The sequence below is a fragment of the Polyodon spathula genome, chromosome 13 (genome assembly GCF_017654505.1).
Source record: "Polyodon spathula isolate WHYD16114869_AA chromosome 13, ASM1765450v1, whole genome shotgun sequence".
In the NCBI taxonomy this organism is placed as follows: Eukaryota; Metazoa; Chordata; class Actinopteri; order Acipenseriformes; family Polyodontidae; genus Polyodon; species Polyodon spathula.
In genome coordinates, this window is record NC_054546.1 from 3,967,309 (window position 1) to 3,987,609 (window position 20,301).

Genomic DNA, 20,301 nt, shown 5'->3' on the forward strand with positions numbered 1-20,301 from the left:
ATTGCTGACAGAAAAGTTCATCACCTGCTGTAGGAGTCCCCCTGCACACAGATTCCTCCATTACAACAGAGACTCTACACAGATAAAGTTCAAATAAAAAGGTCTTGAAAAATCAATTGTACTTGAGCAGTGCAGGCGGATCTTCATACTGACGGCTGCTCAAACCCCTCTGTGTGCAATGGCTCAGCGGACCTGCAGAGATTCCCAAACACCATCGCAGAGCGGCTAAGGAAAATGTAATCTTCCCAAATACTCATCAGGACACTCCATCCTGGCTGCCTGACAGCCCCACTTATAATTAATTTCGATGGGAATATTGACTAAACAAAGCTATAAATCATAGAAAAAGTCAATAGGCATGGACACATTCAATCATGTCCCAACCAATGATTACTCCTCTCAAAATACAATAATTATTTTCAAGAGCCGGCTCGAATTAAATTTCTGTCAGGCCGGTACAAGTCTAGTACTTGATGAAGGATGCAATGGATTTTTTTTTTTTTTTTTTTTTTTGGAATTCGCTGCAGGGACATTTATCCTTTTGGAAAGGTAGTTTGTTTTATAAGGATCGCAGTGCTGTGTGTTTAACTAGACCATGACGATTAGATTATCTCTGATGGCTCATTATATCATTTATCTTTCTGTATGTAGTGCATCTGGAAGAGCACTTGATCCCCCTCCCTTCAGATCAACCTTGTGTCTGGATGAAACAACCACATATTTTTAAATTTTACTTTCTAAGGCAGAGGAAAATAAGAAGCCAACAATACACACTTCGAAAAAAAAATATTGGAAGACCATAATTTTCCTGCCACTGAGATTCACAGGTTTATTAACAGGAACGACCTTGTTCCACATATTAAACTGCAAGGCATCGTGAGCATCCACAATTGCTATTAAATCAGTTTTTATTAAAACACAGGCAGTATATCTGATAAGACAAGTTGTCATTCACGCATTCTGACATCATTAAAGAGGCATTTGACCCTTGTAGAAATTATTGCAGGCTATATTTGTAAAATACAAGTCCATCCTCAATTGAATCTTTATCCTTCTGCACCATTCACAATGATTGCCTCTGTTGGCATAATTATTTTATCTTTCAAAAATAGTTCTTCTGATGCAGTTCATCTGGGAAGAAAATGTCTTTTTCTAGCACAATGCTGTCTTTCAGGTTTAAAAAAAAAAAAAGATGTGTTAACAGATAACAGCTCCTTAAAGTTGCAAAACAGAAAAGCAGTTTGAATATGAGCTATTCTGTCAATCCATTTTTACTGTGTGTTAATATGTAGCACCCGCGGTTGCTAACCAGTTCTGCAAATCACATATTGATTATTGTTTGTATATTCTTTCTAAATTCTGTGGCAAATTAAAATAGAGAAGAAAGGAGTCAAATTACAAAGTCAAATTAAGAGCGACAAAATGGTTAACACAGTGGATGAGTCAGGAAATCCTAGTATAAAATACTAGCTTAGTTACTGGCTAATTCATTTCAACATCTGTCCCCTCAGTTGTAAATCTTGGGAGAAATACCTAACAGGACTAAGAGGAACCACATTTTTAAAGTCCTACCTTTATCAACAAAGTTTACACTTATGAGGCGCTTTTCATAAAGATTTAAATATTTCTAAAGTCTGTTTTCAACAGTATAGTTATATATTTAAAAAAAAAAAAAAAAAAAAAAATATATATATATATATATATATATATATATATATATATATATATATATATATATATATATATATATATATATATATATATATATATATATATAGACACACACACACACACACACACACACACACACACACAGGCTAACTTCACTATAACAAACACCCATGGGATCTGGAGAAATGTTTGTTTTATCAGGGTGTTCACTTTAATAGGGTTAGGCATTTTTTCTGTATCAGAATAATGACAAAAGACGGTGAATTTGAATTGAACATCAATATTTAGTACTTTTATGAAGTACTATATATTGAAGGAGCCCTTTAACAAAAATAAAAAAAAAAAGTTACCTGAATGCCATTGTTTTCTCGGAAAACATCTTGGTTAATATAATCAAAAAGCTTCTTTTCAAGTTGAAGCACAACCTGCAGATATAATATAAGATATATTATTATTATTATTATTATTATTATTATTATTATTATTATTATTATTATTATTACTACGTTATATAACCAATAAACATGTGCTTGTTAGATGCATTCTATGTAAATGTACACATGTGCACACACAAGCTATAGTTGTTAAAGATATCATTGATTCTAAGCTCCTTAGCATTACAGATAAGACAGCATCGATTTTCCAGTTCTAGCCCTATGTGCTCTCGAGCTAATACTCTTTAATTACTTCCATTGTAAGATAGCTCAAGTGAAGTGTCTTTTTGCACACTAAGTCCAGCTTATCTTTTTAAAAGAAAGAAAAAAAATAATACAATCAACATATTTCACAATACAACAATTTGGTTGTCTACTTTTCTTCCCAGTCATCTTATTCCTTATGCTATCTGTAAATAAATAGTATAATATAATCTGATTTATATAAAATATTTCATTGAGACACTCAGTGACTGCATGAGAACTATGTACGGTTTAAATGCAAAGGCTATACAACAACTTTACATTTTCCACTCTTGATCTTTCTCGTTTGTTTCTCTGACCCTCGTGTATTTCTTGAAGTAAACTGAAATTCATACCTTTCGGTCATTATCCACCTCTCTGAATATTAACTTGTCTATTTCATTAGTGTCGGCTGCTCGAATGGTCTGCATCGTTGCTGAAGAACAAAGTATCTAAGGAAAAAGACCAGCTTGAGTTAAGATCCCATTGCAAATAAAAAGGTCACAGTTTAAAAAAAAGAATAAAAACAAGAAATGCGACAAAATCAAATGTTCAGAAAGAAACGACTACAAGTTTGGCAGAATGTACAGCTAGTTTAAAATTAAACTAAAACCAGAAAAAAAAAACATGACATGACAAACTAACGGTTTTGTTTTTGTATCCTAAATATGAAGAGGGGAGGGATAGATGACTGCCTGTGATGTCTCGGAACACTGCTTCTATTGAAGAAATGGATTAAATATGTTGAAATAGAGAAAAGTGCAACTAAATATATTGTAAATGTATACAATGACATTTGACTATTAACAAAACTGCTCCTTATAATCCTTTGCTGACACAAACCCAAGCACATTAAAAGGCATTCTTCCTCAGCTGTCATCCAAAAACAAATAGCAGTTAAGAGTCTCTACCACCTCAATTGGTTTTGATTTCCACTCTTACGACAACAACACCCAGATGTATTTTAAATTGAGTTCTGATGATGTAAACGTAAACTCCAGACTATCAACTTGCCTTGACAAAATAGGGACTTGTTTTGCAGTTAAATGCAAATATAACACAATTTCTTTTATTCGGCTCTAAAACAGCATTAAATAAAATATCACAACCAATGATATTTGTCAACCCCCCCATTAGCTCTTCGCAAGCTGTGAAAAGTCTTGGAGTCTTTTGACTTTAACCTTAGTTTTTAGCATCACACTTCAACTGTAGTGAAGTCTGCTTATTATCATTTGAGGAATATATCTGAAGTCCATTTTTATCTTGCAGAATCTGATGTAGAAATTTTAATTCATGTGTTTGTTTCATCCTGTCTGGACTACTGCAACACCCTATTGGCTGGTTTACCTTGTAAACTTATCAATCGCTTGGAGCAGGTTCAGAATACAGCTGCACAAATTCTGACAGGTACAGAAAGATTTGAACATATGACATCTGTTCTTGCACGCTTGCATTGGCTTCCGGTGAAGTACAGAGTTATTTAAAAAATGTTATTAATGACATTTAAGGCTGTCTCTGGAAATGGGACTGCTTACATTAATTATATGCTTGTACCTTATGTCGCTAGATGCCAGTTGCGATCTGCTGATGGTGGTCTTCTGGTGACTACAATGATAAAATGTATCTCTTGTGATGGAAGAGCCTTTAGTCATTATGCTCCTGTATTATGGAACAATCTTCCAATTGAAATCCGTAAAGCCGACTCAATAAGTGCATTTAAATCAATGCTTAAAACACATCTTTATGCAGAGGCCTTTTTGTAGATTGGGGTGGCCTATTTTAGAATTTTGTTAATATGTATTTTATTTATTTATTTTTTTCCCCATTTGTTTCTGGATTTTTTTTTTTTTTTTTTTTTTACATTTTATTGTGTATTGCATTATATTATTGTATAGTATATTTGTCATGTGAAGTGTTTTGGGATGCCTTGGCATGAAAGGCGCTATACAAAAAAAATTTGATTGATTGAACTGAGTTCCCGATCAATATGCCTTATAGCTGCACAAACCAAGTTTACAATTTTGATAACACTTCCATCACTCTAATGAAGCCAAGACCCATCTTTTCCCAATGCTTGTTGACCTTTAGTACCGGGATTCAGTTAAATTCCTTTTTTAACCTCTTTTTAACAATTAGTTAAACATTTTGCCATCTGTGTTTGAAGACAGTTTAGAATGAGATAATCCTCCACAAAACAGTTCCCATACCACACTGCTGCGACACTGGCCGCTTTAAATTCAGAGCACAGGTTAGTTAATCAGGTCAAGCCAATATAAGAAAAAAAAAAGCTCTTTAGACTCAAATGTCACAAATCAGTTCGGTTGCCTGAAACGGCAGAACAAACACCCCAACAAACTTAAAGCAGAACAACCTCTCTGAGTCTCTAAAGCCAGTTTCTAAAGCCCTAACAAATCGCTCCATCTTCCACTCATTTAAACTTTCCAAACGAAGGGTCAATATGGTCCCCTGGCATCCAAATGCTAATGCGCTTAAGTGCGCTTAAGCAGCTTTCCCCAATGAATGGGCCAAAGAAGGGCTAAGAAAGGGCAAGCCCGAGTTACTTTCACTGTCAAAAGTCATTGTAGATACCCCCGTTGTGACAACAATTCAAGAAATTCACGATTATTATTTAGAGTTTCCTAAATTCAGGATTTCTTTGGCAGAATATAACTTTAGTACTGTTATAAAGGGGACACTGCTTTTCACATCTGCTTCACAAACAAAAAAAAGTGATCTTATTCAAAAAGTAGCCTTTGGAGTTAGTGACTTTTACAAGCGTTGGGTTTATTTATTCTTTTCAGAATGCCCTCCTGTCAGCTTCACAAATCCAAAAATTACTCAACCAGAAATCTCTCGGAACCTCAGCTCAGCAGCTTTGCCAATACACTGCTTATTTAAAACACAACACTATAGTTTTATGGTAAAACAAAATAAAGAAAAAAAGATTTCCCCATTCATGTTAAAATTGATTCTATATTCCAGAAAACGAACCCCCCAGCAAGTGTGTATTAATTACTGGATAGCAGGGTCAAAGTTGCTTGTCAGCTGTGAGGGACTTCCCCCACCCATGTTTTAATGCAGTTGCTGTTCTATATAAACACCATGGCTTATTATAATGCACTTGCTGTAAACTTCACTTATTCTGATTCACTAACCTAAACTTGGAAGACTGCAATTCAAGTTGCAATTCAGACCTAGTAATAAATATATTCCCCCTTTTAGCCACTTCGTCTAAACTGCTCTAGCTAAATCGTGTTTCACATTCTCAGCTGTAGTAAAACAAAATTTAGGTTAGAGTGACCTGTGACATTTTAAAACAGTTCCCCCTAAAGGAAACTGCTAGAAGACTAAATAACATTTAACCCATTAAGTACCAAAATTAGTTTTTCTTTAAATCACAGCACAAGCTGTATTTATCTAATGTAATACATTACATTTAGACTTAACATTTGCCGTTAACACAATTTGAGTAAGTTATTTGGTAGTCTGGCACATAATGGGTTTATCTGAATTTCCAGCAGTGCTTGCTGTATTTTACTCACTCAGACAGGCAGTGAAAAAGTCAAAGACTTTATATGGGTAATACTGATAATCTGCCATTTTGCAATCCATTATGTTAAGCAGGTAATCATTCAGACCACAAACACATGATGCAAAGTCTACAGGATTCTACATGGAAATAAATAAATAAATAAATAAAAAATATAAAAATGTCAACTGACTTGGGATCTAACTAAACTCATCCAGGTTATTCCAGGTGCTCGAACACCCAAGACACAAGGCTTGGTTAGCACAAGCTGTCCCAGTGAATTTCATCGAATTGTTGAACTTGCAATTGCAACATAAAATGAAGTTGACTGTTGATCCCAAGGTCATGTGACCAAAACAAGACTCATCTCTTTCACTGACAACACAGAAAACCAAAGTATTACAAACTGTATCTAAATCACATGTTAATGAAATCTTACTTGCGAAATGACATTAACACCTGCAAATGTTCTATGACACATCTTTGCTTTTTAAACACTGAAACCAGCTGTGCTCTCTGATGGCTCCTTTTGTGTTGCTGCTTTTCTGTGAGACCCACAGCCCATCACAGAGACCCTGAACAGGATCAGAGGCTTCAACATCTCTCTAAATCCTTAGGGATGAAGCTCTCTAACAAAGGACTTAAACAGTTCAGTTACATATTGCAAACAAGATGCCTTTGATGATTAAAACATTTTGTTTTGTTGTTGTATGAAAACAGAAAATCACTTTCCACTGCTGTTCATACAAATTCTGTTTATCTAATTTGACTCTGACTTACACACCCTCAGACCACCACCATCTGCGGAACCCTTTACTCAAATTGGCTTTTAATCCATTCTTATATTTAGAGCTATCCCTTCAAAAACAGAATTTCAACAGCAAAGTAAAAAATACACAATACAGCTTTGGGCGAATGTTTTGGCTCACCTAGAATTTTAAGATTGACACAATCAAATAAATAAATAAATAAATCCATGAACATAATTTAGATCAAACAAACTAAAATGATATTGCATAATAGTATTACAGTATTTATTGTTAGATTTTAAAATGTCACATTTTTCAATTTTTGTCAGTCTGTTAGTATATGGAAAATTACAAAGCTGTACGTAATTCAATATGTTAACGTGACATTATTTTCAGCAGGTTTCATTTCACTTGATGAAGCAAAATTAGTTCATTCTATAGGGAGATGCAAGACCTTTGGCCATAGATGTAGCCAGAAATCATTTCAGTTTTTCATGGTGTTTTATACCTGTTGGTCCTTTTTAAGAATGATGCTTCAGAGAAGGGATATAAATTGCATGGATTTAATATGTTCAATATTTAATGCATTTTCAAATCCGACTGTATGGTTGAAGCTTTTATCTGGTAAAACAACACAGGAGGATTAGTGTGAATGGTCTTCAAGAAAAACCCAGTGCAGGTCCTGACATGGTTCTCAAATTGAGAGCACAACTCGAGAGATGTAAATGTAACCTATTAATCTTAGGCAGAACATCTGGGAAACATCTTTAAAATAATCCTGGTTATTAAAAGTGCCATTCTTCACCTAATATCTTAAGGTCCCATTAAATTAATTTGTCACTGGTGGGATAATGGACAGGCCACAAATCACCAAGCTTTGGAGGGGGTCTGACAAGAGAACTCGGTGTCACCACAAAAAAACATTTGTGTGCTGGCTGTCGAAGAGTGATACCCCTTTTTTAACTCCTTTGCTGCCCCATTCTCTTGGGCCCGGGAGGACAAATTGCCCTTGGTGGTTCCTTTTCAGAGGCAGTGCAGCGCGCAAAGAATTGGGACTGAGCAGAAACACAAGGAACAGGGCCATAAAAATTCATCACTTTGGCCTCCTGACCTCTCTCTGCTGGGGGTTCCAGACACACCCCTGTCTCAGCAAGTGGCACTAGTGTTGGGGAGAGCAATTGAGCAGCCAGGCCCTGCAAAATTACTGACACAAAAAATATCTTAGCTACAGGAAAAGCCCACCAGATGCTACATTGTCTTTTACTTTTTATTTCTAAAGAAGTGGTTTGACAAAAAAAGAAGGGCTCTGCCACGTAGCATATTGGGTGGAATAAGTGGTGTTATTGTTTCAGGCCAGCTCTGTCACATTGTTGACTCCAGTACAAAGAGAGGCTGACGAAAGATTTAATCCTGACTTTTTCTTTAAGTCAGCAGCTTAAAACCAATCATGACAGATGTCTGCAAGACTGTTTAACATGCAAGATTCTTTAAACTCTCACAAGGTAATAAAAATATTATTTATTTCTGGAGGTTGCCTTTCCGATAAATTTTATTTAAAAGAAAATACTAATGGCACTAAACACATGCTCCTTTCCACTCCAGATCTTTATTGCTCCAAGCAGCTCATGTTTTGATTTCTTCTCTTAATGCTTATCTTTTAAAAGAGGGCTAATGCTTTCTGATCCTATTCTAAGTGATAACAGAAGCAGCATGCTAGAAAATAATCAAATGAATGCTCTCCAAAGAGCTTGAATACAGCATAAATATTATAATCTATATCGATCTTAGTAATATATGTGTGTCTGTATCTACAGTAGAAACTAATACCAACCACCCTCAGTAAAGTAGGGTTTCTGAAACCTTCTTTGAAATAATATTCACACTTTTAAACCTACACTACAAAGGTAATGTTCCTACATCCACTCTGTAGAAAGCCACAATGTAATTTCAGTGTATAAGAAATATAGAAATACAAGCACTGCTGTGCATCTGTGATTTGGATTAATTACAGATTATGCAAGTTAATTAGGTAATATTTATTACTGCTACAGCTCATTTTAAATCCCATCCATAATATCTCTGGAGAATGAATGATGCTACTGTACGGTAAAGCACTGATTTCACCTTATTAGTAATTTAAATGATACAGTACCTGAATTGCTTAGAAGTGGCAGTTTTCCTTAACACATCTTTCATGAGTGAAAAGCAGCCAGAAGCAAGTCTATCCATTATACAGTTAAATAAAATCTGTCTTTGTCCACATGCCTGACCAAAAGGTCAAGGTACTGTAAAGTGTCTCCAAAGTGCTCCGAAAACAAGTCACATTGTTAAATAGCACGTACGCCAGCACGATATCCTTATTACTGATGCTCTAGTTAGTATACAGACATGCTTTGTTCTTGACACAATGAAGAATATATATATACATACATACATATATATATATATATATATATATATATATATATAGATATATATATATATATATATATATATATATATATATATATATAGAATATATATATATATATATATATATATATATATATATATATATATATATATATATATATATATATACACACACACACACACACACACACACACACACACACTTTTTATTCTCATTCCCACTATTTAAGCCTATAGCCCAGCACAGAAACCTATACAGTTGAACAGCACATTGAGAAGGGAAGTACAGAGACCCAGCTCTGAAGTCTTAGCTGCACTAAGCAACCATCTTGTGGGTGGGCTTTGTGATACATTTTACCAATTTTTCATGCCCATCCCTCTAAATGTGACCCTGCTCCAAAGCCTTTATACCCCTGACAACTTCACGCAGGAAAACATGCAGCCCCTCTGATAGCATGAAATCGGGGACAAAGGCTCCGCTGGAAGAGAAGGGGGGCACTGAGGCAAGATACAGCCTGAGACCCGCCTGGTTCCAGCCAGAAACAGATGTTAGTTAAACCCTAACTTTGAGCAAGCTGAAAGGAAGGCCTTGTAGAAGAAATGGGCCTTAAACACATTGTTTTCAGGCATTTTAAAACAAAACAAAAAGGGGATTGGGCAATGTGTCACAGATAAATCACTACAGAAAATGGTAAATTGAGGCCATGAATTTAAAGTTGGCATTATGGTTCTCTTAAATATTACCCGATATTTATCTCGGGTTGTGAAAAGGATGGGTGTTCTCTGATTCAGTGGGCTACTGTTTAACAGGCCCAGTTACATGTACTGTATCTTTAACTACTGAATTGGAAAGAAAAAGTAGTGTCAGTGCATGCTGCTGTGAAGCATGACTTTCTTCTTCTACAGGTAAGTTGTCTTAAGTCACCAAGCTAAATGATTTAAATATATAATAATAATAATAATAATAATAATAATAATAATAATAATAATAATAATAATAATAATAATATCAAATTAAAATTGTGAAAATTATGATACTTACTTGTACAAGAATCCATCAATGTAGTGTCTTAGAAACTACTGTACTTAAAACTGGTGTTACATTTTATTTTATTAGCCCCCCAAGGGGGGAATTTTGCCCCACAAGTAATATACACTAAACGGGGGGTTCGTTATAAGTGAGTTTTGGTCAGCCAAATCGCACTGTATTTTATCATCCAGGCTGAACCTGAATAATTTGGAAACACTGCCTGTTAATATATATTTTTTATTTTTTTTATTTACCAAATACAGAAATTTATACAGCATTTTAAATGGGCAAGGTAGTAAACAAAGTATTTTATTTTCCTTGATTTCAAGGACATTTCAGTAAAAACATCAGAATGAAACTGGGATTCTGCTCCTTTAAGTTCAAACTGACAAATAAGGAAATACAGATTTCAATATATTGTTACATAACTGTATAAAACAGCAATTACTGTTCCAGGATCCACTTGGCACATAGCAGAGCCACTGAAAAAACTGTTATTGTTCCCTTGCAAAGCACCAGACTGCATTAGTCAAAAAATAGACTGACATCATACAAACAAGTACTATTGAAATGCACAAAGACCCACTTATGCTCCTGAGTTTATGGTACGTTACATTGCACTAAATGAAAAGCCACTATTATTAGGAGTTGTTTTCTATCAATTTTCTAAGCAATGGAATATAAAAAACCAAAGCTTCATTAAAGAAATTTAACGAGGGCATCAAATAAACAAAATGCGATCAAACTGTAGTATTTGTAAAATAAGAAAGACTTGTTTAAGAAGAAGGCGGCAGTGTTTAATTAATCTTTTTATAGGGTTCCATAAGCATACTCTAAACTAGATTAGTGTCTGGGTGTAGTTTTTGAAAAAGCTAAATTCACAAAAACCTAAACTTTTTGGAAAATGTGTGAAATCTATCAACTGCTGTAATAGTACAGCAATATCAACTCTTCGATTTAGTCTCAGATCAGAGCTGCAGTTCACTCTTCATTGTGTTCCAGCTGTAAGCAAGAGAACTAGTATCATTTCAATTAGGGGAAACCATGCCAAGTTTTTCTGACCTTGTTAGCAAGCTCTGGTTGCTTGGCTAGAAATTATAAAACCTGTTTGGCAATCAATAATAAACACATTTCTTGGTAACAATGTAATCAATCAACATATCAAGTCATCTCAGTAATGTAAGAAAAATCAAGGTGATTATGAAGAAACCAGTTTCACTTGATCAACAAAACTCCAGCGGCTTGTACTGGACTTTAAGTGAACTGTACTTAATGTAAATTAAATTCCAATCTAAAAGGATATGAAGACACTATCTAAAAACAGATGTTAAAACAATGAGGGAGTGAATAAGTTCATTTTACTGGACAACATCCAATGGAACTTTATCACAGAATAAAGCTGTGTGCTGTCTCAATCATGAGGAAACTTAGTCACATGACAAATATCACAGAGGTTAAAATCAAGGTCGTGAACATATTTAAATCTGCAGTGTTTTTACCTATGGACTTTGTTTATTTTTTTTATTGAAAGTGAATTTTACTAGAGAATCATAGAATACATACAGGATATTGAATAATCGTTATTATAAACTGTATACCATAAAGTATACCATATAAACGTCATATAAATATATATATGTAACAATTGTTTATATATATATATATATATATATATATATATTATATATATATATATATATATATATATATAGCTCTGGAAAAAAAAGAGACCACTGCAAATTTTTCTTAAATCAGCATCTCTACATGTATGGCAGCCATTCCATTCCAGTGTCTGTTGAATTCCAACACAGGCACACCTCATTCTATTGAATGAGGTACTGATTAGGGGATCACCTGAACCAAATCTTATTTAACGAGGAAAAGTACAAAAACCACTCCTGTGGTCATCACTATCCTCTTGCAATAGAACCAGCTGGATGGCAAAACAGTGCTAGTAGTACCTCAAAAGTAATTGGAATCAAAAAATAACTATTGACCATGCCCAAAGAGTTGAAAGTTTTGAGTGAGGAAAAGAAGGGTTTAATTCTGGCTTTACTGGCAGAGGGATACAGTGAGCGTCGGGTTGCTTCCATCCTTAAAATTTCTAAGACGGCAGTTCATAAGAACAAGGTCAAGCAGCGCACATTGGGGACAACAAAGCTACAGACCGGCAGAGGGCGAAAACGACTCTCCACTGACCGGGATGACCGCCAACTCATTCGAATGTCACTCAGCAACCGTAGGATGACATCAAGTGGCCTACAAAAAGAATGGCAAACGGCAGCTGGGGTGAAGTGCACGGCGAGGACGGTTCGAAACAGGCTCCTAGGGGCAGGGCTGAAGTTGTGCAAAGCTAGAAAAAAGCCCTTCATCAATGAGAAGCAAAGAAGAGCCAGGCTGTGGTTTGCAAAAGACCATAAGGATTGGACCGTAGAGGACTGGAGTAAGGTCATCTTCTCTGATGAGTCCAATTTTCAGCTTTGCCCAACATCTGGTCATCTAATGGTTAGACGGAGACCTGGAGAGGCCTACAAGCCACAGTGTCGCGCACCCACTGTGAAATGTGGTGGAGGACGGTGATGATCTGGGGGTGCTTCAGCAAGGCTGGAATCGGGCAGATTTGTCTTTGTGAAGGACGCATGAATCAAGTCAAGTACAAGGTTGTCCTGGAAGAAAACCTGCTTCCTTCTGCTCTGACAATGTTCCCCAACTCTGAGGATTGGTTTTTCCAGCAGGACAATGCTCCATGCCACACAGCCAGGTCAATCAAGGTGTGGATGGAGGACCACCAGATCAAGACCCTGTCATGGCCAGCCCAATCTCCAGACCTGAACCCCATTGAAAACCTCTGGAATGTGATCAAGAGGAAGATGGATGGTCACAAGCCATCAAACAAAGCCGAGCTGCTTGAATTTTTGCGCCAGGAGTGGCATAAAGTCACCCAACATCAATGTGAAAGACTGGTGGAGAGCATGCCAAGACGCATGAAAGCTGTGATTGAAAATCAGGGTTATTCCACCAAATATTGATTTCTGAACTCTTCCTAAGTTAAAACATTAGTATTGTGTTGTTTAAAAATGAATATGAACTTATTTTCTTTGCATTATTCGAGGTCTGACAACACTGCATCTTTTTTGTTATTTTGACCAGTTGTCATTTTCTGCAAATAAATGCTCTAAATGACAATATTTTTATTTGGAATTTGGGAGAAATGTTGTCAGTAGTTTATAGAATAAAACAAAAATGTTCATTTTACCCAAACACATACCTATAAATAGTAAAACCAGAGAAACTGATAATTTTGCAGTGGTCTCTTAATTTTTTCCAGAGCTGTATAGCTCTGTCATTAGAGATATTTATAAGATATAAGGTATATATATATATATATATAATAATATAATGAAATGTTAAATCAATTACAATTTCCATGAAATGTTAAATCAATTAATTTCAAGGATTATTTTGCCTGATGGATCTTATGTCAACAGACTATGCTTTGACGCGGATTAATTTTGAATCCTGTTTATGGCCTCTTCGCAGTTGTATTCAGATAGAACATTGAGCTCAGTCTGTCCGTTTCCATCCTCTGTTTATGGCCCCTTCGCAGCTGTATTCAGATAGAACATTGAGTTCAGTCTGTTCGTTTCCATCCTCTCTGTTGTTTCTTACCTTTACCGGTTTTAATGAGGGGCTACAAGCTGCTCAGATAAGTGAGACGCAGTTGGATCGGTAACTCGCATTTCTTGACTAAACTTGTTCACAAGGAAATCGGGAGTCCAAATCAAAACAATAGACACTTGCAATTACTTCAGACATTTTAAAGTTGTTAGAAAACGTAGCGGTGGCAGTATTGTTTGAACTACCGACACACAGCTCTGGATTGGAATGCAAACAAAGACACATTCAAAACTAGTCCCGGTAAGCATGTTATCCATGTTGCAAAGAATCCTTTCTTCATCAGTAGCAAAAGTCATATGATCTCAATATGGCACCCTTATTAGCTCACAAGTGAAGGGAAGGGTACTGCCACCTTTCCATAACATCTCAGACAGTCGCAGCTGATTTAAAAAGTACAGGGCTGCTCCAAAAATAAAGTAGTATTTCTATACGACAGTACTATAATGCACTTAGGTATCCCTTTGTTTAATAAAAGTATCACTCGGCCTGCAAAAAAGATCTGAAGGCGTCAGTGAACGACAGCTGACAACTCACTCCAAACAGATGTTTCTAAATATTTATTACTGAAATAGTTTACAGACTTACACGATGTGTATTGTTGCTTTATTTCATGATGCTGACAAACTATGGTACAGCATGTTTTCGCACAAGCGTGAGTTTGCAGTAGTGTGTTGATATGGGCAGTAGTTATGGAAGCTCATAATGTGTAATATTTGGCATCAACACTCCACTTAACAGAAGACCTTTTATCAAGAATAGAGCTCTTTAGCATGCGAGCATCCAACAGAAAATTATTTTCTTTTCCTCATGAAAAGCTGAACTGAGGAGCAGGGGAAAGGGGGCATCTGTTCTGATTATTAGAAGACCGCTTATTTGTGCTGTTTCAATTATCTTAAAAAGAAGAGTCAGCATTTTATTTTTCGACATCATTAATGAATAGAATACTGCAAATTGTCTGCTGACTGGAGTGTGTTGAAGCTCTCGAGTTAAGATCTCCTGTTATAAATAAATAAATAAATAAAGCAACCTGTCAACAGAGCTCTGCTGGAGGAGTCACAATGAGGCTCATGGCAGGAGAAAAAAAAGCCCCCTAGCTTGCAAATGTACATCAATCACAATCAGTGTCACCTCTGTGATGAATGGCAGGTGTGGCAGCACTGAGCACCAGGCTGGGATGTGCGGTGATGACCGTCCCTGGCACTGCCGTCACCCTGTGTCACACCATCGCCCTCTGAGCCTCTCCAGCTGCCAGTCGCCACTCTCCCAGACACAAGCACAATGACAAAAGAAAAACCAGGGCCCAGTTCAAACACACGCTTATTAATTACACTAATGATGCTTAGCCCCCCACCCCCACCCCTTATAAAAGAATGCCAGATAATTGTGTTTAATTTGTGAATGTTTTAATTATGCAGCCGGGATCTATTTGGCAAATCTGATCAAAGTGCCATCTCTTCAGTTCCGCCCCTCTGAGCGCCTTCTCCATTTCTGTTTTTGTATTAATTTACATTTCAAGCAAAGACAGCACTTGCTGTTGCCCACTGGGAATAGTATGCCTCTTATTGTTTCACTGTGTCGTCCTTCATGTAATGAAGCTTTATAAGGCCGCCAGTGCTGATAAAGTTTAATCTTTTCTGAGTCCACAAATTAAAACTTGGTTTATGGCCACATGCTGCCCTGATTCTCTAGGGGTCTAAAGCGTGCGCCCCATCCTCAGGAACAATGCGCTCAGCTGCTCCAAAACCAGCCCACTCCCAGCCTCTGGAATGATGGAAGTATAAACAATTGCATCATTTAATTTACTGTTGCAGCGTTGATATGGCTCATTGGCCCCTCGTTGTTTTGAAGATGGATTTAATTAACCTCCAATGAATCTTTGCCCGAAAGGCTGGCAGCAGCAGGGTTGGAATCGCTGGTGTCAAAAATCCCAGCAAAGTGAGAGGTAATCAGTGATACCCTGATGGCTAAACGGATGGGTCCTAAAATTAATTAGCTTGACTAATGTACTGTATACATAATTACACAACAATGTTCTGATTTATATTGGGGAGGACAAAGTGCTAATCAAAGCAAGGATAAGACATTAAATTGCAGGGGAAATTATATAGTGTTCCGAAACAGGTTTTTGTTTTTTTTGTTTTTTTCTAAATAAGACTGCTGTGCAAATGATTTGCCCTAAAAACATAATTTATCATGCAAATCTGATGCTTTCCATGTTTACCGCAAAGCAGCTTGCAGTAGAAGAAAGAACAATTACCCAGCTTGTCATTAAATACCATTTACTGAATTCACATTGAGAAAAGCCTATAAATAGTAACACCTTTAATTTCATGGTACCCAATGGGGGAGATTGATGCATATACACAGAATTCTGCCAGTCAAAAACTGAAACATATAACAGGATTTGTTTACACAGGAATGGTATAAGATGTATTAGCAAACAGCGCACTGTAATGAAGCTGTGAAGCGTTTCCGATTTAAAAAGGAGCTCTTACTACCAATGATGGCAGATTTCTAATGGAAGCTAGGCAAGGCCACATGTGATATCTGTGCATAATGTAATCTGTCTGATAGCAATGATAAACTCAAACTGAAACAGGCACAAGGCATGTCATGTGTACAGTGTATCATGACAGCAATTACCCTCTACACTGGCCTCAATCCTTAAATTGGACTGTACTGTATAAGACCACCCTTTTCAAGAAATTTAATTTACATTCAATCACATTTCATTACAAAGATTTTAAATACACTACGTGTTATCTGGCATAATATTCTTTAGTGGTGGGGTGGAAAAAGGTCATCTTTGCTGATTCACGAACCAAGATGCTACATCAAGCAACTGCAATTCACAAATATACTGAAAAATAGACCGAGCAAAACCCAACAAACCCTTGCCACTAAAGTCAGACATTTATTAAGATTATGTGTGAATGGCCTGAACATTTGATCGGATAAAAATCAGACCCCTACTCAAATCACATTAACTATTTCTTTAATAATTTTACTGTTTTTATCATCTGTTACTGCCTGCATTCTCTGGTAATCTCCTCTGTGTCTCTGATTTGAGATCATTGTTGATGGGACTTGGTTTAACAAGCTACAATGAGCTCCAAAGTAATAGGTCCCATCAAAAACCACATGGCTATCAAGTCATGACACAGTGGGTTTTCTGAAGTAGATAGTGGGTAAACAATGAGTATACTTTTCCCAGAGCCTGTGGCACCTTTACAGACACTATTATTATTAATAGGTTGCGGCTTGATACTGGGCTGAGAGTGGTATTGGTATAGCCCATCACAAGGCCCAGTCATGCCTTTATTAATTTGCTGTTTCCGCGGGAAGGGTAGACCACCTTCGGAGAGCTCAGTGACACCATTAGTATCCACGTGGCTGTGCCTTTTGTCCCCCTTTGAAAAGCCCTCTGAATAAGGGTCAATTGTAGTCAATTCTTTCTGTCTGCTGCAATTAATTGTTCTACCAACACCGGGCTAGTTATAGCCTTTGGTTACGGACCTCTCCGTAAAATATGTGAAGAATTTTGCACCTGTCCAATCCGGGACAATGCCAAGAAGGACCCGAGCATCTAGATGACAGTGCCCTGCATTAGGAGTGTGTCACATGGGTGTATATGACTAAAGTACCTTGGGAATGAGTACCTACACAATGAGCAGCTGGTATTTAATTCCCAAACAGCTACTGCTGAACATAGTTTGAGAAAAGATAAGGCATAAAAGCATTTAAAATAGGAAACAGCCATTTATCAACAAAATAAAAAAAATAAGGACAGTATATCAATAATAAATTTGCATTAAAAAAGATTTTAAACACTGGAGTAAAGCAACAACTAAACTTAGATCTAAAGCAAGCAACAGTTGTGGTATATAAAATTGGTGTTCCAAGTGCTTCTAAGAAATGAAATCCCATCCATAAAGCAAACACCAATTTTAAAAATAGCAAAAAAAGCACATATGTAGTTTGATGAATTAAACTTTTTTTGTTTTCACCAATGATACCACCAGACATGTGGAGCCCTGAAACTTTAATCCTCCTGGCTGGAGACTTTCATGGCCCACAGCCCAGCTACTGTGTGAAGCCTCCACTTCCTGCTTCCATTTCTGAATCCCTGTTGGTCTAAAGCCCCCCTGAGGGGAAGATCCTCCCTCACGCCAAGAAAATCAATCAGGAACATCTGCCTGAACAACTGGAGGGGAAAGGGAACCTCTGCATGCTAAAGGAACAAAATGACAGCTAGGATCAGACACCGAGCTGTAGGTAGCTTAACACATTTATGAAAAAGGGGTCATGACCCTGTACATTTAAACACTTTTTTTCCCATCTCTATTTACCCATCAGCAAAAAGGGAAAACTGATTTGAGGAAGACGTTGAAGTACAACATTTAATGTCCTTCCGAATAATCTTGAACATGTTAAACGTGTGGGCATTGGATTGAGGGGTAAATTGTCTGAAATGAATTAATTTATAAGTCTATGGTTTGGAGGTGTAAAAAACAATACATTAGAATGGGCCTCCTAACAAGTGAAGCGGGTTTTCCCACATTCTGACAGTTTAGGTTTGAACACAACTAGGCATAAGCTGCTATAGATCAGTGATTCACATCCCCATTGCACTAGTGAGGGGCCAGGCCACTCTTCAGATGCACCAGTGCTACACTTAGGAACAGCCCCATGCTGTGCTCTTACTGCTGCATCCAATCCATAGATAAATAGCATCCTTCTCTCTTATGCACATGTTAAAAGCAGGCTTTCAAATACTTGGTCCGCTGCAACCACTCAAAGAGTTGCTAGGGCCCGACGATTGAAGATCGCTTTGCATATAATTGCCATTGTTTCTGAACAACTTTTTTCTGTAAAATAAAAAGGTGGTTCCTTTCGTCTGCCATCATGGGTGGCTTGAGGAATACAGAACTCAGAAGCCATTGCTGTAGAAACAAGCTTGACATTAAATAAACTATGGGCAAATCATTATTTTTTATTTGATGACATATTTAGAAGCACTACAAGGTCATTACTTTTTCCATTATGTCTTTTAAACCATATCTTTGCATATAGGAACCTATAATGTATGTTTACCTGTTTATTTATTTTTATAATCCGACAACCTTAAAAACTACTTTTAACAGCTCACCATTTTAAAAATACGTTTTATTAAACTTAAAAAAAGTATATTTTAAAATCACATTCCCGTTACAACCTACATTGAATCCCTTCTCAATGAATAATCAAGAAATCACCTTTATCTCTACACAACACAGGCTTTCACTTAACCTAACAACATGTTTGTGTGCATATCGTTTCTTCCAGTCCAGTTTTTAGGGATCAGACCATGATAGTTCTGCTCTTATTTACAAACCTGGATCTTATTCTGGCCCAACTCTAAACTATTGCCTGATGTAATGGTTACTAGGCAACTACTAGACAGAAGCTCCTCTTTAGAAATAACAACTGTTGCACAACAGGAGTCAAAAGGAAACAGTGTAGCCTAGTGGAAAGGAGGCAGAGTAACCTAATGAGAACAAAAGAGTATTACGGGTACCTTGGTTACTGTGGAACATTCCAATTTAGAGTTTGGTTCAAAACAAGCCTGTTAAATCTTTATATTAATTTTGAATTGTTCGATACACAGACCCAGGAGTTATCTTTTATGTGAACTGTAAAAGAAATACAGTTAAAATGAATATTTAGTGGCTAACTGAAACTAAAACCTGGAGTTCAACGACCTACAGGGGCCAAGGTGTAACACCCCTGGGACTATCAGTGAGGAAACAGTATATAACCTGTTAGTCTGAGCTCAGTACTAAGAACCTCTGCAGTAGATTTAACTCATTGGGCCTCACTTTCAAATGAGAAATTATATTTCAGTGGTACTGTCCTGAGTTGAGATAGTTGAGCCACCAGATGTTGCATGTACGGGTTCATTTCTTAATTACTGGTTGCTACCTGTTGACGACAAAGGTTACTGAAAGGTCTAAACATGCACACTGACTTTTAATCTATTCAAACTCAGCGACCTTAATAACGATGTGTGGAAAAGCATTAAAACTCAGAAATCTGTGTACCCAGCTTTTCAGTTGCCCTCACATGCTCATTTAGATTTGTTTTGTTTAGTTTTTTTTTATTTTTATTGTTGAATTGTCTCACAATGCCCCCTTTTTGTTATTAGCAATTTAACCACCCCCTTTTAAAAACGCATTTAGGACTTTTGAAAAGAATAACCATTCCTATTCTAACCTTGGTGAGACTGGGCAACACAATGCACTTGGTGGACAAACACAGCTGGGACCCTGATGAGGTGAATAAGGAGCTTGGAATCTGCATTATCTGCTCAATGACAAAAGCAGGGCCAATTATAAGTAGTGCCATCAGAGTCTGAGCTTGGACCTGCTTAGCTACTCAGGCTAGCAAATCACTGAATGTGCTGTTTGCTCACTAAGGCTTTCACACCACTGAAGGAAGCTGCAGATTTCAAAGTCATCAGAAGGTTTGCTCCTCTGTAATAAATGCATTGGGGGCCGGACCTGCACCAGCCACCTG

The 20,301-nt window shown here is 36.8% G+C and overlaps 1 protein-coding gene across 2 annotated transcripts in view; it reads right to left on the reverse strand.

Moving 5' to 3' along the window:
- The window catches only part of LOC121325611 (inositol polyphosphate-5-phosphatase A-like), a 125,749-nt gene that overhangs the window by 18,916 nt on the left and 86,532 nt on the right, over positions 1–20,301 (reverse strand). For both annotated transcript variants that reach the window (XM_041268419.1, XM_041268420.1), the window contains 2 exons: positions 2,705–2,800; positions 2,022–2,096 (listed from right to left, as the gene is read on the reverse strand). In XM_041268419.1, coding sequence (XP_041124353.1) covers positions 2,022–2,096; positions 2,705–2,800 — 171 coding nt within the window. The remainder of the gene's footprint in view (positions 1–2,021; positions 2,097–2,704; positions 2,801–20,301) is intronic.